The sequence below is a fragment of the Carcharhinus amblyrhynchos genome, chromosome 35 (genome assembly GCF_965287045.1).
Source record: "Carcharhinus amblyrhynchos chromosome 35, sCarAmb.v2.hapA, whole genome shotgun sequence".
NCBI lineage: Eukaryota > Metazoa > Chordata > Chondrichthyes > Carcharhiniformes > Carcharhinidae > Carcharhinus > Carcharhinus amblyrhynchos.
This window is the reverse complement of record NC_137358.1, coordinates 8,872,324-8,894,746: the sequence shown is the minus strand read 5'-3', so window position 1 is coordinate 8,894,746 and position 22,423 is coordinate 8,872,324. Positions and strand designations below refer to the sequence as shown.

Here is a 22,423-nt window from a genome sequence, read left to right as displayed (position 1 = left end):
ATGCCAGGGGGCAGTGTCAGGATACTGCCTTGGCATAAGCCCACCCCCAGGGGGCTATACTCATCTCTGGCAGATTCTGCTCACCAGGTACATGTTGTAGGGGACTTGTGTGTTTCACTATGAATGGTCAATCCAAGAGGGGAGATTATCAGGCACAAAGGCCTGACAATGACATTCAAATCAATGCAAATAGGGATCCTGATTTTCATAGGCAGGGTTTCCATCACGTCATATGCAGGGATGGGGGGGGCGGGGGGGTGGTGGTGGTGGTGGTGGTGGTGGTGTGCGGAAATGACAATCGATCAATTAGGGGAAATCCTGTTGCCTGTTGGCACAAATTGCATTTTTAATCTCTTGCGAGCTTTTGCATACTTGTCGCTATTTGTACCTATGGCAAATAGAGGTGCAAAATCTCAGCCTCGGACTACTGCTATGGCATAGGAGGTTTTTAACGGTCAGACCATCGCTACAGTAGTTTGTAGAAGGCTAGCTGATCTGCAGAGCTGATCCAGTGTTGGATCTCTACACCCACTGGTGGCCCTTTGGCCGAGGAAGTGCTCAACATATTTCAGCATCTCTCCTTCAACATATATGACAGGTGGAATATTTGGCTGTGCAGACATGGGTTGGTATACCAGTTTTGTTTTGGCAACAATCTAGGATGGACTGGAGTGTATTATAAGCAGAAGGAGTAGAAGTGGGTCATTTGGCTCTTTGAGCCTATTCTGCCATTCAATCTAATCATGGCTGATCCTCAATCTCAGTGCCATACTCCAATACTCTTCCCACATATTTTGAGATTGAAAATGGCTTGCAAATCTGATGTAGAGTGGACAACGACACAGCAGTCATCCACAAGCTGTAGATCATGTATCTGTATGGTGGTCAGTTTAGTTTTGGCATGTAGGTGACTGAGGTTAAAGAGTTTTCCATCTAGGCGACAATAGGGATGGGTAATAAACACAGGTCTAGTCAGCAACACCCACATCCCACAAATGAATACTAAAAAAAACACTCACACCATAGGGAATTGATCTTTGATGAGGTGACTAGCCAATGTCAGATAGATTGGAAATAGTATGGGGGCTGTCACATTCCGTTACCTGACCCTGATCAGGGACATTAATGTGCCTGTTTCAGTTCTCCACTGAAGACAGTTGCAGTCATGTCATCATGACACAATCAAAGGATTGTGATGAAGTCTCTTGGACATCCTACTCATTGGAGCACAATCCACAGAACATCACGATCAGAGAGTCAAATGCTTCGGTTGGGTTGATGAACGTACTGAAGAGTTCCTGGTTTTGTTCTGGATATACTACTTGGATTTGCCTGGGAACAAAAAGCATGTTGAAAGGTTCCTCTGGCTGGTCAAAAGCCATGCTTTGCCTTTGGGAAGATTTTCGTAGCCACAGAGAGTAGATAATTCAGAATAACACATGCCAGGATTTTCCTTGCTATGCACAAGTGGGAAAACCTCAAATGCATGATTTATCTCCTTTCTTGAAGATAGTTACCGTAGTCACGTTCCTAAACTCGCTCGGAGGAATTTGTGTGTGTGTGTGTGTGTGTGTGTGTGTGCATGGGGGGGTGGGGGGGGCGGAATCATTGGTGCTTCATCCATGGATTCTATCTCAGAGGACTGGGGTAAATGGTCCGGAGAGTAGCAGCTACCACTGGGCATTTGTTCACCGTCCAAGGAGTTATTGAAAAATGTTCTTTGGAGCGTTGACAGGTGATCAAAGGGAACATTGTCGATTCAGCCTTGGTCTATAGATGGTCCTGGCTTTCATATGACATGATGGTGAGCATCCTGCTGGATCTGTCAAGCTTTCTCTTAGAAGTAAAAGTTTATTTATTTGTCACAAGTAAGGCTTACATTAACACTGCAATGACGTTACAATGAAACATTCCTAGTCGCCACACTCCAGTGCCTGTTTGGGTCAATGCACCTAACCAGCACATTTTTCAGACTGTGGGAGAAACCCACGCAGACACAGAGAGAACGTGCAAACTCTACACAGACAGTGACACAAGCCAGGAATTGAATCTGGGTCCCTGGCACTGTGAGGCAGCAGTGCTAACAACCTTGCCGTCTCATTTTTCTCACTACATGTCCTTTATCTTCTGGATTTGTCTTTGGGCATCAATCTCAAGCTGTTGGAATAGTACTTTCTTCACTTTAGAAGTTGTGCTTTATTGCCAGGCAGTGAGAGATTTGCGCTTTTTTTCTAATAGGTTACATACAGCATTGTTTCCAGCTAACTAGCCCTGGTGTCGCTAATGCTCAAAATCAGTGGGCCAGGGTACTGTCATCTAATATAGCTGACTTTTAATCCCACTTCTCTGGAATTGGGTTGGATGTATGAAGATTTTCCAGGGTTGGTATTGAGCTGCACTTGAAATTCCCCCCTTCAATCAAGCTGCTTTAGGGCTGAGACATTAATCCTCTTCCTCTTGGACTTTGTACTGTATTGGTGCCAAGTGGTTCTGCACCGTATGAACTAATCTATGATTTGTCCAACAAAGCATGGACCCCCCTCCACAGATTGAGTGATACAGACATCACTTAGATTTTTGACCCAAACGATGACATAATCCACAAGGTGGCAATGCTTTGATCGATCAAGCTTGCACACGGTTTTGCACTTTTCCTTCTGGTGAAAGTGGATGTTTGTTATAAAAGGAGGCCAGGCTGAGGGATCATTTGCATTGGTTTTCTTCATCCCACTTTTCCCCAAAAGGTGACATCAGAGTCATGACAAATCCTGATTAAAGTTCCCCAGGAGGATAATTATTTTTCTCTTTTTGGACGGATTTAACATTAGAATTGAACTTTTCCTTAACATTGTCATCAGAGAGTCATGTATCAAGACATAAAGCTGATGACAACATCATATTAATTAAGGCTAAGCTGTAGGTGAAATGTCACAAGCTTTTCACTTAGACAGCTGAGGAGTTCTGGCAATGTGTTCAAGACCTTATTCCAGATGGCAAAACCAACTATGGACATGATAGTCCAAAAGCCTTTCCTTATCCAGTGGAAGGCATATTCCTGTTTATTCCATCAACTGCCCCTCACGCAGGAAGATGAGTCTCACTGAGGGCAGGCTCTCAATTTGGAGTTTTCATAGCTAATGAGATACAATCGCTGACTTTCTTTCCAGATGGTCACTCGAGATTACCCATGAGTAATCTAACATTCCAAGTCGTATTTGACCATAAAAATGGTGATACTGCAGGGTATAGAATCAGACAGTTCAGAAGGAGACCATTCGGCCAATCAAGTCTGCACCAACCACAATCTCACCCAGACCCCATCCCCACAACCCCATGTATTTACTCTAGCTAGTCCCTCTGATACTAAGGGCAATTTAGCATGGCCAATCAGCCTAATTCGCGCATCTTTGGAGTGGGAGGAAAGCAACACAGAAAAGGGGGGAACTTGCAAACTCTAATGTCACACGGGGCCGGAATTGAGCCTGGATCCCTGGGTCTGAGAGGCAGCAGTGTTAATACTGTGCCACTGTGGAGATGCCGGCATTGGATTGGGGCAAGCACAGTAAGAAGTCTCACAACAGGTTAAAGTCCAACAAGGTTTATTTGATAGCACAAGCTTTTGGAACTTTGCTCCTTCTTCAGGTGAGTGAGTGAGGAGCGTTACTCCTTCTTCATTCACTTAAAGGAGGAGTAACACTCCAAAAGTTGTGCTACCAAATAAACCTGTAGGACTTTAACCTGGTATTGTGAGACTTCTTACTATGGTTCTCCAGCCAGGAGAAGCTCAGACAGCCTATTTTTAGGGCACCTTTTCAAGGTCCTTCCACATGCTGGGTGAGCAGAGGGTGTCCTGAAGGGGACTGAACAGTTATTGATACTGCTGCCCAAAACCACCTTTATCCCAACAAAGGCCCACCCATCTTCACATATCAGTCACCTGTGTGCAAATTCATGAGAGAGTCTCTCAGATTCATAGCCCTGTCTCCTTCACCATCACCACAGGACTTGGCAGATAGACCCTAACAGGAGCCTACACATGGTGTTGTTTAACATGGAGACATTGGGCAATGGCATTATCCATATGATTTGATGGGTTGGTCATATATTGGTGATGCGTTGAACCACAATGACTGGGACCACACCTTCACTGCAGTCTTCTTCTGCCTTTGCAGCTGATGAGACGTCCATTGTCTGTACTGCCGTTGCGGACATTTTGGACCATACCTTGTCTGGCACCTCCCTCCACATCCCCCCACCCCCCGGAAGTGGAAAATATCCCAATAGGAGTCTGGACCTTGTAGCAGGGCATAAAAGTTGATCATAATGGGATAAAAAGACATACTGTAAATTGCTCATTGTACAGTACCACTCAAAACTTGAATATTGCACCCAAGAACCTTCATCTCCAACTTGATAATTTCCTTAGCCCACTTGATCCTAAAAACACCCAGTTTCTTTCTGCCCATATTGTCCAGTAGGAAGCACACAAGAGGTTCTGATGAGGGTCTCTTAATGTTAACTCTTTTTACCTGCCACGCATTACCAGTAACTTTACCTTTAAAATTCTAGCAGCTGTAAACATATGAAATCCTCAAAATACAAGAAGTACTTGCAGATTGTTTTCTGTTGATAGGAGGTAGGCAACACTATTACTTACGTGGCGAAAAACTGCAGCAGGCGACGGTGCAGAGGGACCTCGGGGTCCTTGTGCATGAGTCGCAAAAACCCAGCCTGCAGGTGCAGCAGGTGGTCAGGAAGGCGAATGGGATGCTGGCCTTCATAGCGAGGGGGATTGAATATAAAAGTAGGGAGGTCTTGCTGCAGCTGTATAGGGCATTGGTGAGGCCGCAGCTGGAGTACTGTGTGCAGTTTTGGGCGCCGCACCTGCGCAAGGATATTTTGGCCTTGGAGGGAGTGCAGAGGAGGTTTACTAGGCTGATACCGGAGTTGAGGGGGTTGAGCTATGAGGAGAGGCTGAATAAACTAGGCTTGTACTCGTTAGAGTTTAGAAGAATGAGGGGAGATCTCATTGAGACGTATAAGATGATGAATGGGATGGATAGGATAGAGGTGGAAAGACTCTTCCCGCTCAAAAAAGACAGTAGGACTAGGGGGCACAGCCTCAAGATAGAGGGGGGGCGGTTCAGAACGGAGTTGAGGAGGAACTTCTTCACTCAAAGGGTGGTGAATCTCTGGAATTCTCTGCCCGTTGAAGTGGTGGAGGCTGCCTCGCTAAATATTTTTAAGAAGCGGGTTGATGGGTTTTTGATAAGAGAGGGGATTAAGGGTTATGGGGAGAGGGCGGGAAAGTGGAACTGAGCCACGACAGATCAGCCATGATCTTATTGAATGGCGGGGCAGGCTCGAAGGGCCAGATGGCCTACTCCTGCTCCTATTTCTTATGTTCTTATGTTCTTAAAACTATCAGTCAAGTCCCTCCTGATACAGAGAACCTTTTGAAACGTCAAGATTGGAATCCGTGACAGAATAACAAACAACATGCACGACGCCAAGAGATAAGCTTGGATCTTTCTAAGGACAAGGAATCAAAGTTCCAGGGGATGGCAGTGTCTCACAGACAATTACACATTAGCACAAGTGGTGAATTAAATTTTAAACAAACTGAATATTTCACTCACCTCCCATTCTAGTGTTTAAACACAAACAATTATTTCAGACTGCCTTTCAGAACCATTCAAGCGCACATGACTTTGCTACTCTGAGTAATTTTAAAATCTCCACACTCGGTCTTCCAACGTTATTTCTAACCTGTCTGACACACAGATCTTGAACCTTTGATGGTTTGGAATAGATTCACTTCAGGGCTTAGTTTCCTGCCAGCATGTATACGTTGTATTATAAAAGCTTAAATGATGGTTTTTCCATAATCCAACACAGGTGAGATTCAACTTCTCTTAGACTTGCCCAAAATGTAATTTCACCAAAATGGGGGCATGCAACTTGGAGCGGGCAACAAAAAGACAAATGATCTCTCTACTAAAGACTGGGACAGCTCCACCAATCCACCTACGTATACCGAGCTCTGATTCTGATACTGAGTTTTAGCAGTCAATGGTATTAAAGATAGAAGCAAACATTTTCCAACAACCTCCACTCCTCAATTTTCCTGATAAGTGTAGCATTGGACTGTTACCTTTAAAATTACTGAATGCACACAATTATGAGCTTGTGGCTCAACAGTATGGCATCTGACTCCAGATCAGAAGGTTGCGCTTTCAAATCATGTCAGGCTCACAGAGTGGGGTGGCACAGTGGCTAGCACTGCTGCCTCACAGCACCAGGGACCCTGGTTCAGTTCTGGCCTCGGATCACTGTCTGTGTGGAGTTTGCATGTTCTCTCCATGTCTGCGTGGGCTTCCTCCCAGTTTCTCCCCCACCCCAAAGATGTGCAGGTTAGTTGGATTGGCCATGCTAAATTGACCCTTTGTGTCAGGGGGACTAGCTAGGGTAAATGCATGGAGTTGCAAGGAATAGGGTCTGGGTGGGATTGTTGTCAGTGCAGGCTCGATGGGCCGAATGGTCGTCTTCTGCCCTGCAGGGATTTTATAGATTCTACTTCTCTCCCCGATTCAATTTCATCATTTATGTCTGACAAATCTCACGGGCACTCACTGGATTGGTTTTTACACAATCCCTTGTGCCTATGTTTGCCTAGACTCTTTCCCGTTACACATGCCCTTCTTTTCCGTACATTGAAAATCTTGATGAAAGATCAAGGCCAGAAATGCAGGACAAGGTTAAAAAGATTTACAGGGGACAGAAAAACAGGACACTGAGGTCATAGCTCGCCAATGATGGGCTGGAATTGACATTGCCACTGACCACGCCTGAATTACTTGCCTCCAAACCACGTTAGCAATTAACAACTTGAAATTCAACAACAAGTAGAGTTATAGCCTCCATTGTGTTCCCAGCTCAGTTGTATTCCTTACACAGTACCATGTTCTGCCTTTACCTAGTTTGGGTTGAGTTTCCCAGGCACCCAAGTTAGGTTTGGGTTCCCCATCTGGCATGCCTTAATTCCGATTGGAATGGAATTTCCCCCCCCCCACTCCCCCAACTTACACACTGATCTGGTTGATCTGCTGTTGGGTTGGGTCACACATAAACATATGAGTTAGGAACAGGAGTAGGACACCAGCCCATTTAAATCATGGCTGATCTAACTGTGACCTCAACTCCACATTCCCACCCACCAATAACCTTTCACCCCTTTCCTTATCAAGAATCGGTCTTGCTCTGCCTTAAGAACATTCAAAGGTTCTGCTTTCACTGTCTTTTGAGGAAGAGAATTCCAAAGACTCACCACCTCGGAGAGAAAAGGTTTCTCCTCATCTCTGTCCTAAATGATTGACCCCTACAGTGACCTACTAGTTCTAGATTCTCCCACAAGAGTAAACATCCTCACCACACCCACTCTGTCAAATCCACTCAGGATCTAGTTTGTTTCAATCAAGTTGCCTCTTACTCTTCAAGACTCCAGCAGATACAAGCCTGGCCTGCTCATCCTTTCCTCATAAGTCAAATTGTCCAATCCAGGTATTCATTGAATAAACCTTCTCCAAACTGCTTCCTTAAGTAAGGAGACTAATACCCACAGTTCTCCAGATGTGGTCTCACCAATGTCCTGAATAGCTGAAGCATAACTTCCCAACTTTAATACTCAGTTCCCCTCACAATAACATGGTGCACAGTTTGCATGTTCTCCCCGTGTCTGCATGGGTTTCCTCCCACAGCCTGAAAGATGTGCTGGTTAAGTGCTAAATTCTTCCTCAGGGTACCCAAACAGGCACCAGAGTGTGCTGACTAGGGAATTTTCACAGTAACTTCATTGTAGTATCAATATACTGTGACTAATAAATAAACCTTAACTTTTTCTATTAGCATTCCTTAATTATTTGCTGTACCTGCATGCTAGCCCTTTTTTAAACATTTTTTGTTGAAAGATTTTTCCCATTTTGATAAACAATGCAGCAAACCCTCAAGGATTGGTACAGTACAGCATTATCATTTCTCCACATATAGAGACAGGGAAAAGACAGCACCAACACAGTTGGTTCAAATGATTCATTACAAACAGCGCCTCCAAAGATACAAACAATAGGAGATTTCAGAGATTAGAGGATAACAGGATACAAGATAAAGCCATGAGTACATGGCATAACAGTGCACACCCCCGCTTACAGGATGCCAGAGACAGAGCCACATACCTTAGATTCCAGGATTTTCAAAGTAGCTCCTGCCATTGTGTATTCAGCCAAGGAGAATATAGGGCATTGACCCAGGTACAGAAAGGGCTGATCAGCCAAAGATTCTAGTTTAGGCACACATCAAAGCATACTTTCCCAGCTCCAGCTATACCAGAGGCGCCACTGATACAAAACAATGTGCTTTACCAGGATAAGTGCTCTGTCTGCACTTTTATAGGAGTCTGACAGAGATTCTGTGACCCCAAAAGAAAGAAACAAACCACGCGACACCAATAATTAAGGAGGTTTTTCTCGCCAGCTGTGAGAATTCATTGGACCATACCCGCAACTTTTATACCAAACCACCCACCCACCTCTTTGTAACGTGGGGCAGCATGGTGGCCCAGTGATTAGCACTGCTGCCTCAGTGTCCGGGTTGATTCCCGGCTCAGGTCACTGTCTGTGCAGATTCTGCACATTCTCCCCATGTCTGTGTGGGTTTCCTTCAGGAGCTCCAGTTTCCTTCCACAGTCTGAAAGACATGCTGGTTAGGTACTAAATTCCCCCTCAGGGTACCCAAACAGGTGCCAGGGTGTGGCGACTTGGGCATTTTCACAGTAACTTCATTGCAGTATCAATGTAAGCCTACTTGTGACACTAATAAATAAACTTTCATATTAGTCATGACAAGAGTAACAAATACCACAAAGTACATGCCACCATTATAAACGGAGGTATTATAAATGCCATACAAGCCACCCAGTGCACTCCCCAACAGTCTCAAGCTCTTTAAGGATTCGATGTTGACACAAATCAGATGGTTCCCCTACTATCTTGCAGCCCTGGCATAAGGAGAATATCGGATCAAATCTGTGTCTTAAGCTTGCAGTAATTAAAGGAACACACTGGGGGATGGATTCCATTGGAAACAAACGGACGTCCCTGGTTTTCAAAGGATAACAGGTGAAATTCACCTCCGTGCTCCCTTACTAGATCACCCTGGTCAACAAGATAAATAACATCACAAAATCAGGACTCTTTCCTCTGCTATCGGTACTCTGCAGTTCAGCAAGATGAGCACTAAATTCTGTGCCAAAAATCCAAGTTATCATCATCTACAATGCGCCTTCAAGGTTGCCGGGTCGAGGTCCACTCATTAACCAGCTCCACCCTGGCCTCATCCAACTGCTTCTCTCAGTTGAGGATTTTCATGTCTTTACTCAGCATTTTCTCCCAAAACATTTTGTCCAACCCACCTTCCCCCAGAGTCTGGGCGAACCCAACCCTCGAAGCTCGGGCAACCCCTCTCCACTTAGATGAGCACATATTTTATTTTTCCCGCCAAAATGAACAATTTCACACTTTCCCACATTATTCTGCACTGGCTAGATCTGAACAACAAGGCTGGGGCCAGGGGCAGCAGCCCAGGAGAGGAGCGGTCTGGGAGCCCGAATGGGGGGGTGGGCGGAAAAGGGGATCAGGAGCCAGGGATGGGGGCCGGGAGTAGGGCTGGGAGCCAGGGGAGGGGACCAGGAGCAGGCCAGAAGCCAGTGAGGGGGGCCAGGAGCCGGGGGGGTGGGGGTGCTGTCAGCCACGGGGGAGGGGGGTGGGGGAAGAGGGGCTACCAACCAGGGGAGGGGGGGGGACGTGGAGGAGCGGCTAGCCACGAGGGGACGGTCTGCCAGCTTGGGGGGGGGGGAGGGGCGGTGCCGGGAGCCGGGGGCGGGGCCACGAGGGTGTCCCTCCCGCGGGTGGAGGGCAGCGGCCTCGCGCTCAGCCTGAGTTAACGGTCCCCAGCATGGTGCGGCGCGCGGTGGACCCTGGGAGTTGTAGTTCCATTGGCGCCGCCGCCCAGACAAGTGCATCATCCGGTCACTACACTTCCCAGCACCCACCGCGGCCCAACGCATGCGCCCTGACGATGTAAAACACGATGAAGACAATCTTCCCTCAGCGGACATCGAAATTCTGCGGCTTTAAACGATCCGGGATTAATTCAGTTAGTGCCCAAAAAACGGCGCAGATTAATCCCTTGACTTACCCCATTAACCAATCCATATGCGCCGCACCTCCTCGTGGCCTCCAATATATTAACGTAAAAATCCTCTTCTTTCACAGGTAGGTGGGTATTTGAAGGCCGCTCAGTCTCGGCGGTAGCGGCAGCGTTGCTGTGTGATGAAGTTGAAACGGATCAGGGGCAGGCTGGAGTCTGTCATTTGAGCCGAGTTTTTTTTCACCCTCCACTGACCGGAAGTAAACACTGGCGCGTGACGTCACGGGGCGTGACATTAGGGGCGTGATTGAAGTCGTCATGCATGGTGACGTCATGACGCTACCGCAGCCGTTGACGTCATGACATAGATGCGTAACATCATAGAATCCCCACAGTGCAGAAGGAGGCCATTCAGCCCATCAAGCCTACACTGACCATAATCCCACCCAGGCCCTATCCCCATAACCCACGTATTCACCCTGCTAATAGCCACCCCAGCTCCCTGGACATTTGTGTCAATTTAGCATGGCCAATAATCCTAACCAGCACATCTTTGGACTGTGGGAGGAAAGTGGAGCACTTGAGGAAACCCCTACAGACGTGGGGAGAATGTGCAAAATCCACACAGGCGCAGTGACCTGAGGCTGGAATTGAACCTGGGGTGGAGACACAGAGCCCTGTCACGTGGTGCTGAATAAGCCTCCCTGTCAATCACATGGTGCTAATGGGGACAATGCGCTGGCCTTGTCTCAGCGCTAATGGGGACAATGCGCTGGCCGAACCTCGGCGCTAATGGGGACGGTGCGCTGGCCTTGTCTCGGCGCTAATGGGGATAATGCGCTGGCCTTGTCTTGGTGTTAATGGGGACAATGCGCTGGCCTTGTCTCGGTGTTAATAGGGACAATGCGCTGGCCTTGTCTCGGTGTTAATGGGGACAATGCGCTGGCCTTGTCTCGGCGCTAATGGGGACAATGCGCTGGCCTTGTCTCGGTGTTAATGGGGACAATGCGCTGGCCTTGTCTCGGCGCTAATGGGGACAATGCGCTGGCCTTGTCTCGGTGTTAATGGGGACAATGCACTGGCCTTGTCTCGGCGCTAATGGGGACAATGCGCTGGCCTTGTCTCGGTGTTAATGGGGACAATGCGCTGGCCTTGTCTCGGTGTTAATAGGGACAATGCGCTGGCCTTGTCTCGGTGCTAATGGGGACAATGCGCTGGCCTTGTCTCGGTGTTAATGAGGACAATGCACTGGCCTTGTCTCGGTGTTAATGAGGACAATGCGCTGGCCTTGTCTCGGTGTTAATGAGGACAATGCACTGGCCTTGTCTCGGTGTTAATGAGGACAATGCGCTGGCCTTGTCTCGGTGCTAATGGGGACAATGCGCTGGCCTTGTCTCGGTGTTAATGGGGGCAATGCGCTGGCCTTGTCTCGCTGTTAATGGGGACAATGCGCTGGCCTTGTCTCAGTGCTAATGGGAACAATGCGCTGGCCTTGTCTCGGTGTTAATGGGGACAATGCGCTGGCCTTGTCTCGGTGTTAATGGGGACAATGCGCTGGCCTTGTCTCGGTGCTAATGGGGACAATGCGCTGGCCTTGTCTCGGTGCTAATGGGGACAATGCGCTGGCCTTGTCTCGGCGCTAATGGGGACAATGCGCTGGCCTTGTCTCGGTGTTAATGGGGACAATGCGCTGGCCTTGTCTCGGTGTTAATGGGGACAATGCACTGGCCTTGTCTCGGTGTTAATGGGGACAATGCGCTGGCCTTGTCTCGGTGCTAATGGGGACAATGCACTGGCCTTGTCTCGGTGCTAATGGGGACAATGCGCTGGCCTTGTCTCGGTGTTAATGGGGACAATGCGCTGGCCTTGTCTCGGTGTTAATGGGGACAATGCGCTGGCCTTGTCTCGGTGCTAATGGGGACAATGCGCTGGCCTTGTCTCGGTGTTAATAGGGACAATGCGCTGGCCTTGTCTCGGTGTTAATGGGGACAATGCGCTGGCCTTGTCTCGGTGTTAATAGGGACAATGCACTGGCCTTGTCTCGGTGTTAATGGGGACAATGCACTGGCCTTGTCTCGGTGTTAATGGGGACAATGCGCTGGCCTTGTCTCGGTGTTAATAGGGACAATGCACTGGCCTTGTCTCGGTGTTAATGGGGACAATGCACTGGCCTTGTCTCGGCGCTAATGGGGACAATGTGCTGGTCTTGTCTTGGTGCTAATGGGGACAATGCACTGGCCTTGTTTTGGCGCTAATGGGGACAGTGCATTGGCCTTGTCTCAGTGTTAATGGGCACAGTGCGGTGGCCTTGTCTCGGTGCTAATGGGGACAATGCGGTGGCCTTTGTGTTCACCCCTGCATTTCCACACTCCCACATAAATATATAAAATCTATTCCTCCTGTGCACAATCACAAGAAATTAATCACCAAACATTCTTGGGCGGCACGGTGGCACAGTGGTTAGCACTGCTGCCTCAAGCGCTGAGGACCTGGGTTCAATGCCTGGTTTGGGTCCACTGTGTGAAATTTGCACATTCTTGCCATCTCTGTGTGGGTTTTCCCCGGTGCTCCAGTTTCCTCTCAGTCCAAAGACATGCTGGTTAGGTGCATTGGCCATTCTAAGTTGTCCCTTAGTGTATCTGAACAGTTGCTGGAGTCTAGCGACTAGGGGATTTTAACAGTAATCTCATTGCAGTGTTAACGTAAGCCTACTTGTGGCACTAATAAATAAACTTGAACTTTAAAGTTTTTTATGTACAAATACATGAAATTAAATAGCAGGCTGTGACTGGTGGTGATTTATCCTGAGGACAACACACCTCAGGCAAGGGCTAAGGTTGAGAAGAACATAAGAACATAAGAAATAGGAAATAGGAGCAGGAGTAGGCCATCTGGCCCTTCGAGCCTGCCCTGCCATTCAATAAGATCATGGCTGATCTGTCGTGGCTCAGTTCCACATTCCCGCCCTCTCCCCATAACCTTTAATCCCCTCTCTTATCAAAAACCCATCAACCCGCGTTTTAAAAATATTTAGCGAGGCAGCCTCCACCACTTCAACGGGCAGAGAATTGCAGAGATTCACCACCCTTTGAGTGAAGAAATTCTTCCTCAACTCCGTTCTAAACTGCCCCCCCTTTATCTTGAGGCTGTGCCCCCTAGTCCTACTGTCCTTTCTGAGCGGGAAGAGTCTCTCCACCTCTATCCTATCCATCCCATTCATCATCTTAGGTGGGCCCTTCATGAATAATCTCAGCTGGTACTACAATTAAACCTTTTACAATTATGCGACACAGTAGCATAGTGGTTAGCACTGCTGCTTCACAGCTCCAGGGGCCTGGGTTTGATTCCTGGCTTGGGTCACTCTCTGTGTGGAGTTTGCATATTCTCCTCGTGTCTGCATGGGTTTCCTCCAGGTGCTGTGGTTTTCTCCCACAGTCCAAAGATGTGTGGGTTAGGTTAATTGGCCATGCTAAAAATTGCCCTTAGTGTCCTGAGGTGCATAGGTTAGAGGGATTAGTGGGTAAATATGTCGGGATATGGGGATAGGGCCTGAGTGGGATTGTGGTTGGTGCAGACTTGATGGGCTGAATGGTCTCTCTCTGTACTGTAGGAATTCCATGATTCTACACTTTTGGCATCGCTCTGCGTCATGAAACAGCCGTCCAGCCAACTGAGCTAAACCGACCCCCCCTTGCTTCAGTATTAAAGCATCATAGAATCCCTACAGTGCAGAAAGAGGACATTCGGCCCATTGAGACTGCACTAACAACAATTCCACCCAGGCCCTATCCCTCTAACCCCATGTATGGCATGCCCCAATCAACAGGTCAAATTTTGCTTTAAGTTAATGGATTTCCGGTACTTTAATTGCGCTTTGAAGATTGAAGGATGCGATTGCACAAGAAGGGGTGCAGATGAGATTCACCAGGATGTTAAAAGCAAATTACTGCAGATGCTGGAATCTGAAATAGAAAATGCTACAAAATCTCAGCAGGTCTGACAGCTTCTGTGGAGAGAGAATGGAGCCAATGTTTTGGGTTTGGGTGGACTTTCAGAAGAGGAGACCCTATTGAGCTGAATAAAATTATGGGGTCATGAAGAGGAAAAAACTTCCCCCTGAGCAAAAGGGTCAAAAACCGGGGCCACAGATTTAAGGTAGGGGGCAAGGGTTTAAAGGGGATTTGAGGAAAGGCCTTTTCACCCAGTGGCTGGTGGGAATTTGGAACTCGCTGCCTGAAAGGGTGGCAACCATGGGAATTTAAGAAGCATTTAGATGAGCACTTGAAATGCCATAGCATACAAGGCTACAGAGCCAGTGCTGGAAAATAGGATTAGAATAGATAGGTACTTGATGGCTGACACAGACATGATGGGCTGAATGACCTCTTTCTGTGATGTAAACGGTATGGCTATTGCTTTAAAAAGCAGATTCTTGTTTAAATGGAAAGAGACTACAGAAGTCTGTGGTACAGAGGGATCTGGGTGTCCTTGTACATAGAAGCATAAAATCCCTATAGTGCAGAAAGAGGCCATTCAGCCTTTTGAGCCTACACCAACAACAGTCCCACCCAGGCCCTATCCCCATAACCCACATATTTACCCTGCTGGTCCCCCTGACACTAAGGGATAATTTAGCATAGCTAATGAATCTAACCCGCACATCTTTGGACAATTGGGAGGAAACTGGAGCACTGGGAGGAAACCCACACAGACATGAAAGAATGTGTAAACTTCACACAATGACCCGAGCCAGGAATTGAACTCCAGTCCCTGGTGTTGTGAGACAGCAATACAAATCATCGTGTATTGTGCTCCCTGGGATAGAGAATTCCATAATGTTGGGTGGCACAATGATTAGCACTGCCACCTCACAGTTTAAGACTTGAATAGCAGGTTAGGTGTAAAGATTCGCATTCTAATCAGTAATCTGTAAACTGTCTGTGCTTATGCTCTGTCTGAGGCCAGAACTCTTCATTCACCTGACGAAGAGGTAAACCTCGAAAGCTTGTGAGTTTACTATCAAATAAATCGTTTGGGCTTAAACCTGGTGTTGTCAGGCCTCACAGTGCCAGGGACCCGAGTTCGATTCCTGGCATGGGTCATTGTGTGAAGTCTGCACGCTCTTTCCGTGTCTGGGTGGGTGCTCTGGATTCCGCCCATTCTTCAAAGATGTGCAGGTTAGGTCGATTGGCCATGCTAAATTGCTGTTCGTGTCAGGGAGATTAGTAGGCTAAATATATGGGGATAGGGTTGGGTGGGATTATGGTTGGTACAGGTTCAAATGGCTGCCTCCTGCACTGTGTGATTCTACGATCATCTATGGACAAAATAGTTTGCGTGCAGCTACAGCAAGTAGGAAATCAAACCTTTATTGCACGGTGGTGGGGTATGAAAGTGCAGAAATCTTGCTACAGTTGCTCAGGACTTAGCTCAGACCATACCTAGAATATATGTGCAGTTTTTGTGTCCTTATTTGGGGTTGGGAGGAAAACGTCCATTGGAGACAGTTCAGAACAAATTCACCAGGTTGATTCATGGGATGAAGGGCTAGTGTATGAAGAGAGGTTGGGTCTCTGCACATTGAGTTTAGAAGAGTGCGAAGCGACCTTATTGAAAGGTGTAAGGTTCTGAGAGGGTTTGACAGGTTAGAAGCTTGGAGAAAATTTTCTCTTGTGGGGAGAATCTAGAACCAGGGCATTATTTCCCAACAGCTGTCATTTAAGACGGAGACGGGAAGCAATTTCCCTCAGAGGTTTGTTAGTCTTTGGAATTCAGTACCCCAGGGAACAGTGGAGGCTGGGTCATTGAATTATAGGAGAATAAGGTGCACAGATCTTTAATGGGCAAAGAGTTAAGGATCATGGGGGACAGACAGGAAAGTGGGATTGAAGCCACAGTCAGATAAAATAAAGTTAATGTTTCTTTATTAGTGTCACAAGCAAGCTTACGTTAACTCTGCAATGAAGTTACTGTGAAAATCCCCTGGTCGTCACACTCCTGTTCGGGTACGCTGAGGGAGAATTTGGCAGGGCCAACACATCTAACCAGCGCGTCTTTCGGACTCGTGGGAGGAAACTCACGCAGACACAGGGAGAATGTGCAGACTCCACACAGACCGTGACCCAAGCTGGGAATTGAACCTTGGGTCCCTGGTGCTGTGAGTCAGCAGTGCTAACCACTGTGACACTGTGCTGTCCCAGCCATGATCTAATTGAATGGTGGAGCAGACTCGAGGGATTCAGCTGCTGACTCCTGCTCCTGACTAATGTGTTTCATCATCCTATTAATTTATCATGACTCCTGTTAACTTAGGAAAGACTTGTGATGTTTAGGTAATGATAATGTTAGGACATGATGGAGTTTTTATGCCCTACAAATTTGTATGCATTGTTAGGGGACCAGATCAGAAACCCCAAGGTACATTATGAAGCCAGTCCAAACCCCAACAATTCTCTATTTTAGCATTAGTGTGAGGATAAGATGTTTCACTCCAGGTGTGGTCCTATTCACACACTAGGAAGCTTGTAACAAAACAGACTTTATTTAATAATACCGTTTAACAATAACAAATTAATTAGCTTAACTTTTAACAATTGAAGAATACATAAACATGACAAGATACAAAGTTTAACTGCTAACCTATCTAAATTGGTTCCAATTGAAGCAATATTAGTCTTATAGACTTAAAACCCTCTTTAAAATTAGTTTGCAAAACACAAGCATATTTGCTTATCTTAGGTAAACAGTCCTAGAGCTTTCAGAAGTCCAAAGGTATGCGGGTTAGGTTGATTGGCCATGCTAAAATTGCCCCTTAGTGTCCTGAGATGGATAGGTTAGAGGGATTAGTGGGTAAATGTGTAGGGATATGGGGGTAGGGCCTGGGTGGGATTGTGGTGGGTGCAGACTCGATGGGCCAGTTGGTCCCTTTCTGCACTGTAGGGTTTCTATGATTCTAGAACACCTCTGGAGAGAGAGAGAGAGAGACACAAACCTGTTTCTTCTCAGGCAGCAACTGCTTGTATTTTCAAAAACTGAAGCTCTTTCTTCCCTGTGAACTTAGCTGTTCCCATTCAGCACATGACTCTGTCCCTGTCAATCAACCTACTCTAAAACCACAGGGGGGAACCCAAGTAAACACAAGTGCATTCACTCTACTAAACACAAAGGGTGGAATTTTCCTGTCCGTCCGCCACAGAAACTGTAGTGCGTTGGGGTAAACCATGTGAATATCCATTGACCTCGGGCAGGAATTTCCAGACTTGGGATGAGCGCGGAAAATCCCACCGTAAATGTCTAAAATGCGTACTTATCCTGTTTCCCAGATACTGATTCAAAAGTTTTCCTAGACAAATTGGCACCCTGCAAAACAGATCTAAACTCTAAACATGCGTCTTACAAGAAACATGATGTAAGTATACTTCGGGTGGCACAGTGGTTAGCACTGCTGCCTCAGGGTGTCAGGGACCTGGGTTCAATTCCCAGCTTGATTTAATTTGATTTATTATTGTCACATGTATTAGTATAGTGATAAGCATTGTTTCTTGCGTGCTATACAGACAAAACATATCGTATATAGGGAAGAACGAGCATAAAAGATAGAAGTTATGCTGGGCACAGCTTGGAAGAAATCACTATACTCTGCTGCCATCTTGTCCACTAACTTGTGTCACTGTCTGTGTGGAGTTTGCATCTCCCCCCCATGTCTGCCTGGGTTTCCTCCCACAGACTAAAAGACATGCTAGTTAGGTGCGTTGGCGATGCTAAATTCTGCCTCAGTATACTCGAACAGGAGTGTGGCAACTACGGGATTTTCACAGTAACTTCATTGTAGTGTTAATGTAAGCCTACTTGTGACTCTAATAAATAAACTTAAACTTTTGATTTCCCTACCACTTCCCACAATTCAAATTTTAATTATAAGTTCATTTATTGGTAAGCCTATTTGTGACAATAATAAGTAAACTTCTTAAAGGTACTGTATCATTACAGTATAAATTCACACTTTTGCAACCCGAAAATGCTGTTTTACACTGGAGAAAGTATTTTTGAACTGTATTCAGTTATGTAAAGTTAAGTTGTGAAAACAGCCAATTTTATTCACGGCAAAATCTCATAAACAGCAAGAGGAGAGGAGAGAAGACTTGAATTTATTATTGCAATTGTCATAATATCGGGACTTCCCAAAGCACTTTGCAGCCGATCAAATACTTTCGAAGTGTTGTAATGTGGGAAACTTGACGGACATTTTACACACAGCAAGCTCCCAGAAATAGCAGTGTGATAATGATTGAATAATCTGTACTTGCGATGGTGAGAGAGGGATGGAAATTGGTCAGAATAGCGGGAATAATTCCTCTGCTCTTTGATATCATATCAAGATATCCTTCACATTCACCTGAGAGAGCGGACCCTCAGTTCAATGCCTCGTCCGAAAGTGAGATCATCACCAGACACTTTAATGACATAGGCTGGAGCAATTAGAATAGAGGGTGAGTAAGAGATCAGGGTTAGAGGAGTGCAGAGATCTTGGAGGGTTGTTGAAATGGAGGCAGGTAGAGAGATAAAGAGGGGTGAGGCCATGGGGAGGGATCTGAACACCTCAATGGAAATTTTCACATTCTCAAGTCCTGAAATGTGTGGGTTAGATGGATTGGTCATGCAAAATTGCCCCTTAGGCCCCCTGACACCCACTAGGGTAAATGCATGGGGTTACGGGAATAGGCCTGGGTGGGATTGTGGTTGGTGCAGACTCAATGGACTGAATGGCCTCCTGCACTGTAGGATTCTGTGATTCAAGTACATCATTTCCTACTTTCGACACTTGAAAAGGACTAATTTCCCTGATTCACTGATACATTATCATGCCACTTCCCCAGCACCCTTCCATGGCAAGGGCAGGAAATGCAACAGCAATGCAATAACTTCCCCACACCACCATCCAGGCCCATCAACACTGCTCCCACGTGTGATCACAACTTATTTATACTTCCAATCTAGTATTCACCCCTCATGATGCTATCTCCTCTATATCAGAGCACAAATAACACATACCTCAATCCCGTCTGCAAGTGCCCCACAGCTCCAGGGACTGGGGTTCAGTTCCTGGCTTGGGTCACTGTCTGTGCAGAGTCTGTACGTTCTCTCCATGTTTGCATGGGTTTCCACGGGTGCTCCAGTTTCCTCCCACGGTCCAAAGGTGTGCAAGTTAGGTGGATTGGCCATGGGAGATGTATGGGGTCACGGTGATAGGGTGGGGGAGAGAGCCTGGGTAAGATATTCTACCAGAGAGAGTTGGCATGATGTGGAGATGCCAATATTGGACTGAGTGAGCGCAATAATAAGTCTCGCGACACCAGGTTAAAGTCCAACAGGTTTATTTGGAATCACAAATTTACGGACCACTACTCCTTCATTAGGTGAAGGAGAAAGAATAACTTAATGTGAGATAGGGTCCATTCAAAAGTCTGATGGCAGCAGGGAAGAAGCTGTTTTTGAATCGGTAGTATGTGACCATAGACTTCTGTATCATTTTCTTGATGGAAGAAGACGGAAGAGAGAATGTCCGGAGTGCGTGGGGTCTTTGATTATGCTGGCTGCTTTTCCGAGGCAGTGGGATGTGTAGGCACAGTCAATGGATGGGCATCGGACCATAAGACATAGGAGCAGAATTAGGCCACTCAGCCCATCGAGTCTACTCCACCATTCAATCATGGCTGATATTTTTCTCATCCCCATTGTCCTGCCTTTTCCCCATAACCCCTGATCCCCTTATTAATTAAGAATCTATCTATCAATGACCTGGCTTCCACAGCCTTCTGCGGCAAAGAGTTCAACAGATTCACACTCTCTGGCTGAAGAAGTTCCTTCCCATCTTTGTTTTAAAGGATCGTCCCTTTAGCCTGAGGTTGTGCCCTCTGGTTCTAGTTTTTCCTACTAGTGGAAACATCCTCTTCACTTCCACTCTAGCAAGGCCTCGCATTATCCTCTACATTTCAATAAGATCGCACCCCCCCCACCCCCATTCTTCTGAACTCCAACGAGTACAGACCCACAGTCTTCAACTGTTCCTCATACGACAAGCTCGTCGTTCTAAGGATCATTCTTGTGAACCTCCTCTGGATTCTTTCCAAGGCCAGCACATCCTTCCTTAGATATGGGGCCCAAAACTGCTCACAATGCTCAAAATGAGGTCTGACCAGAGTACTCTACAGTCTCAGAAGTACATCCCTGCTCTTGAATTCCAATCCCCTCAACATAAATGCTAACATTGCATTTGCCTTCCTACTGCCGACTGAACCTGCATGTTAACCTTCAGAAAATCTTGAACAAAGACTCCCAAGTCTGATTTCCTAAGCATTTTCCCATTTAGAAAATTGTCTATGTCTCCATTCCTCCTTCCAAAATGCAAAACCTCACACTTTTCCACATTGTATTCCATCTGCCACTTCTTTGCCCACTCTCCTAACTGTCCAAGTCCTTCTGAAGTGCCCCCCCCTTGTTTCCTCAATACTACCTGCCCCTCTACACATCTTCGTAACATCTGCAAACTTAGCAACAGTGCCTTCAGTTCCTTCTTCCAAATCGTCAATGTATATTGTGAAAAGTTGTGGTCCGAGCACCGACCCCTGAGGCATACCACTAGTCACTGGCTACCATTCTGAGAAAGACCGCTTTATAACCACTTTCTGCCTTCTGCCAGTCAGCCAATCTCTGATTTTGTATTTGAAGCACTCTTAGGACGTCTCAAAGCACTTTACAACCAGTGGAGTACTTTTGAAATCTGGTCACCGATTTGATGTTGGAAATGTGACAACTAATTTGTGCACAGCAAGCTCCCACAAACAATCTGACAATGACCACATAACCTGTTTCTGTGATGTTGACTGAAGAATAAATATAGGCCAGGATAACAGGGAGAACTTCCCTGCTTTTCTTCAAAATAGTTACTGCGAGACCTTTACCATTCATTCAAACAGGCAAATGGGGCCTCAATTTAACATGTGACCTGAAAGACGGCATCCCCAGCAGTGCAGCATTCCCTCAGGACTACACTAGAATGTCAGCCTTGATTCTTATTAAAGGTTCTATATCAATGCAGCGTTGTTCTTGCTAAGTGCCACACAATAGACTCTGGCTAAATTCCCTGGTTCCCCTTACTCCCCATCTTCAAGGAACTGTGACTACTCTTCCTTTACTGTAGACCTCAACGAGGCCCATGAGGTTGGCCTCTTGGAGCATTAGCTCCCTGACTGAGGCAATGATTGGAGCATTAGCTCCCTGACTGAGGCAATGATTGGAGTATGAGCTCCCTGATTGAGGTAAAGATTGGAGTATGAGCATCAATAAGCAAGTTACTGAAGAACCATAAAATAGAACCATAGAATCCCTCGCATGCAGAAGGTGACCATTCATCCCATCTAGTCAACACCAGCTCCCTAACAGATTATCCCACCAAGGCCCACCCTATCCCCATAATCCCACACATTTAGCATGGCCAATCCACCTAACATACACATCTTTGGACACTAAGGGGCAATTTAGCATGACCAATCCACCTAACCCGCACATCTTTTGAGCGCTAAGGGACAATTCCACCCAAATCCAATCCCAGTAACCCAACATATTTACCCTGCTAAACCCCTGACATTATGGGGCAATTTAGCGTGGGCAATCCACCTAACCAGCATGCCTTTCAGACTGTGGGAGGAAATCCATGCAGATATGAGGAGAACGTGCAGATTCCACAGAGTCATCCAAGGCCGGAATTGAACCCAGGTCCCTGGCACTGTGCAGCAGCAGTGTTAATCACTGTGCCTCAATGCGATGATAAATGCCAACACTTTGCTGCTGGTTGGGGCAGTAATTGGATTTGCTCTGCTATATAATCATAAAATAGAATCCCTGCAGTACAGGAGGCCATTCGGCCCTTCAAGTCTGCACCGACCACATCTCACCCAGGCCTATTCCAGCAACCACACGCATTTTACCCTGCTAGTCCCCCTGACACTGACGGACAATTCAGCATGGCCAATCCACCTAACCCGCGCATCTTTGGACTGTGGAAGGAAACTGGAGCGCCTGAAAGAAACGCACGCAGATACAGGGAGAATGTGCAAACTCCAAATTTGTTTGTGGACTGCACATAGCTGAGTAATCTCCACATTATTGGATATATTTCACTGCATGTCCCATTGGTCATCTGGGGAGTGAGTAGTATAAC

The 22,423-nt window shown here is 46.6% G+C and overlaps 1 protein-coding gene across 1 annotated transcript in view; it reads right to left on the bottom strand.

The window, feature by feature from the left end:
- LOC145361503 (MOB kinase activator 2-like) overlaps nt 1–10,463 on the bottom strand; it is a 60,529-nt gene extending 50,066 nt beyond the window's left edge. Inside the window, exon 1 of the mRNA XM_080217314.1 lies at nt 10,252–10,463. Coding sequence (XP_080073440.1) covers nt 10,252–10,268 — 17 coding nt within the window. The 5' untranslated portion in view covers nt 10,269–10,463. The remainder of the gene's footprint in view (nt 1–10,251) is intronic.
- Between the last annotated feature and the right edge of the window lie 11,960 nt (nt 10,464–22,423).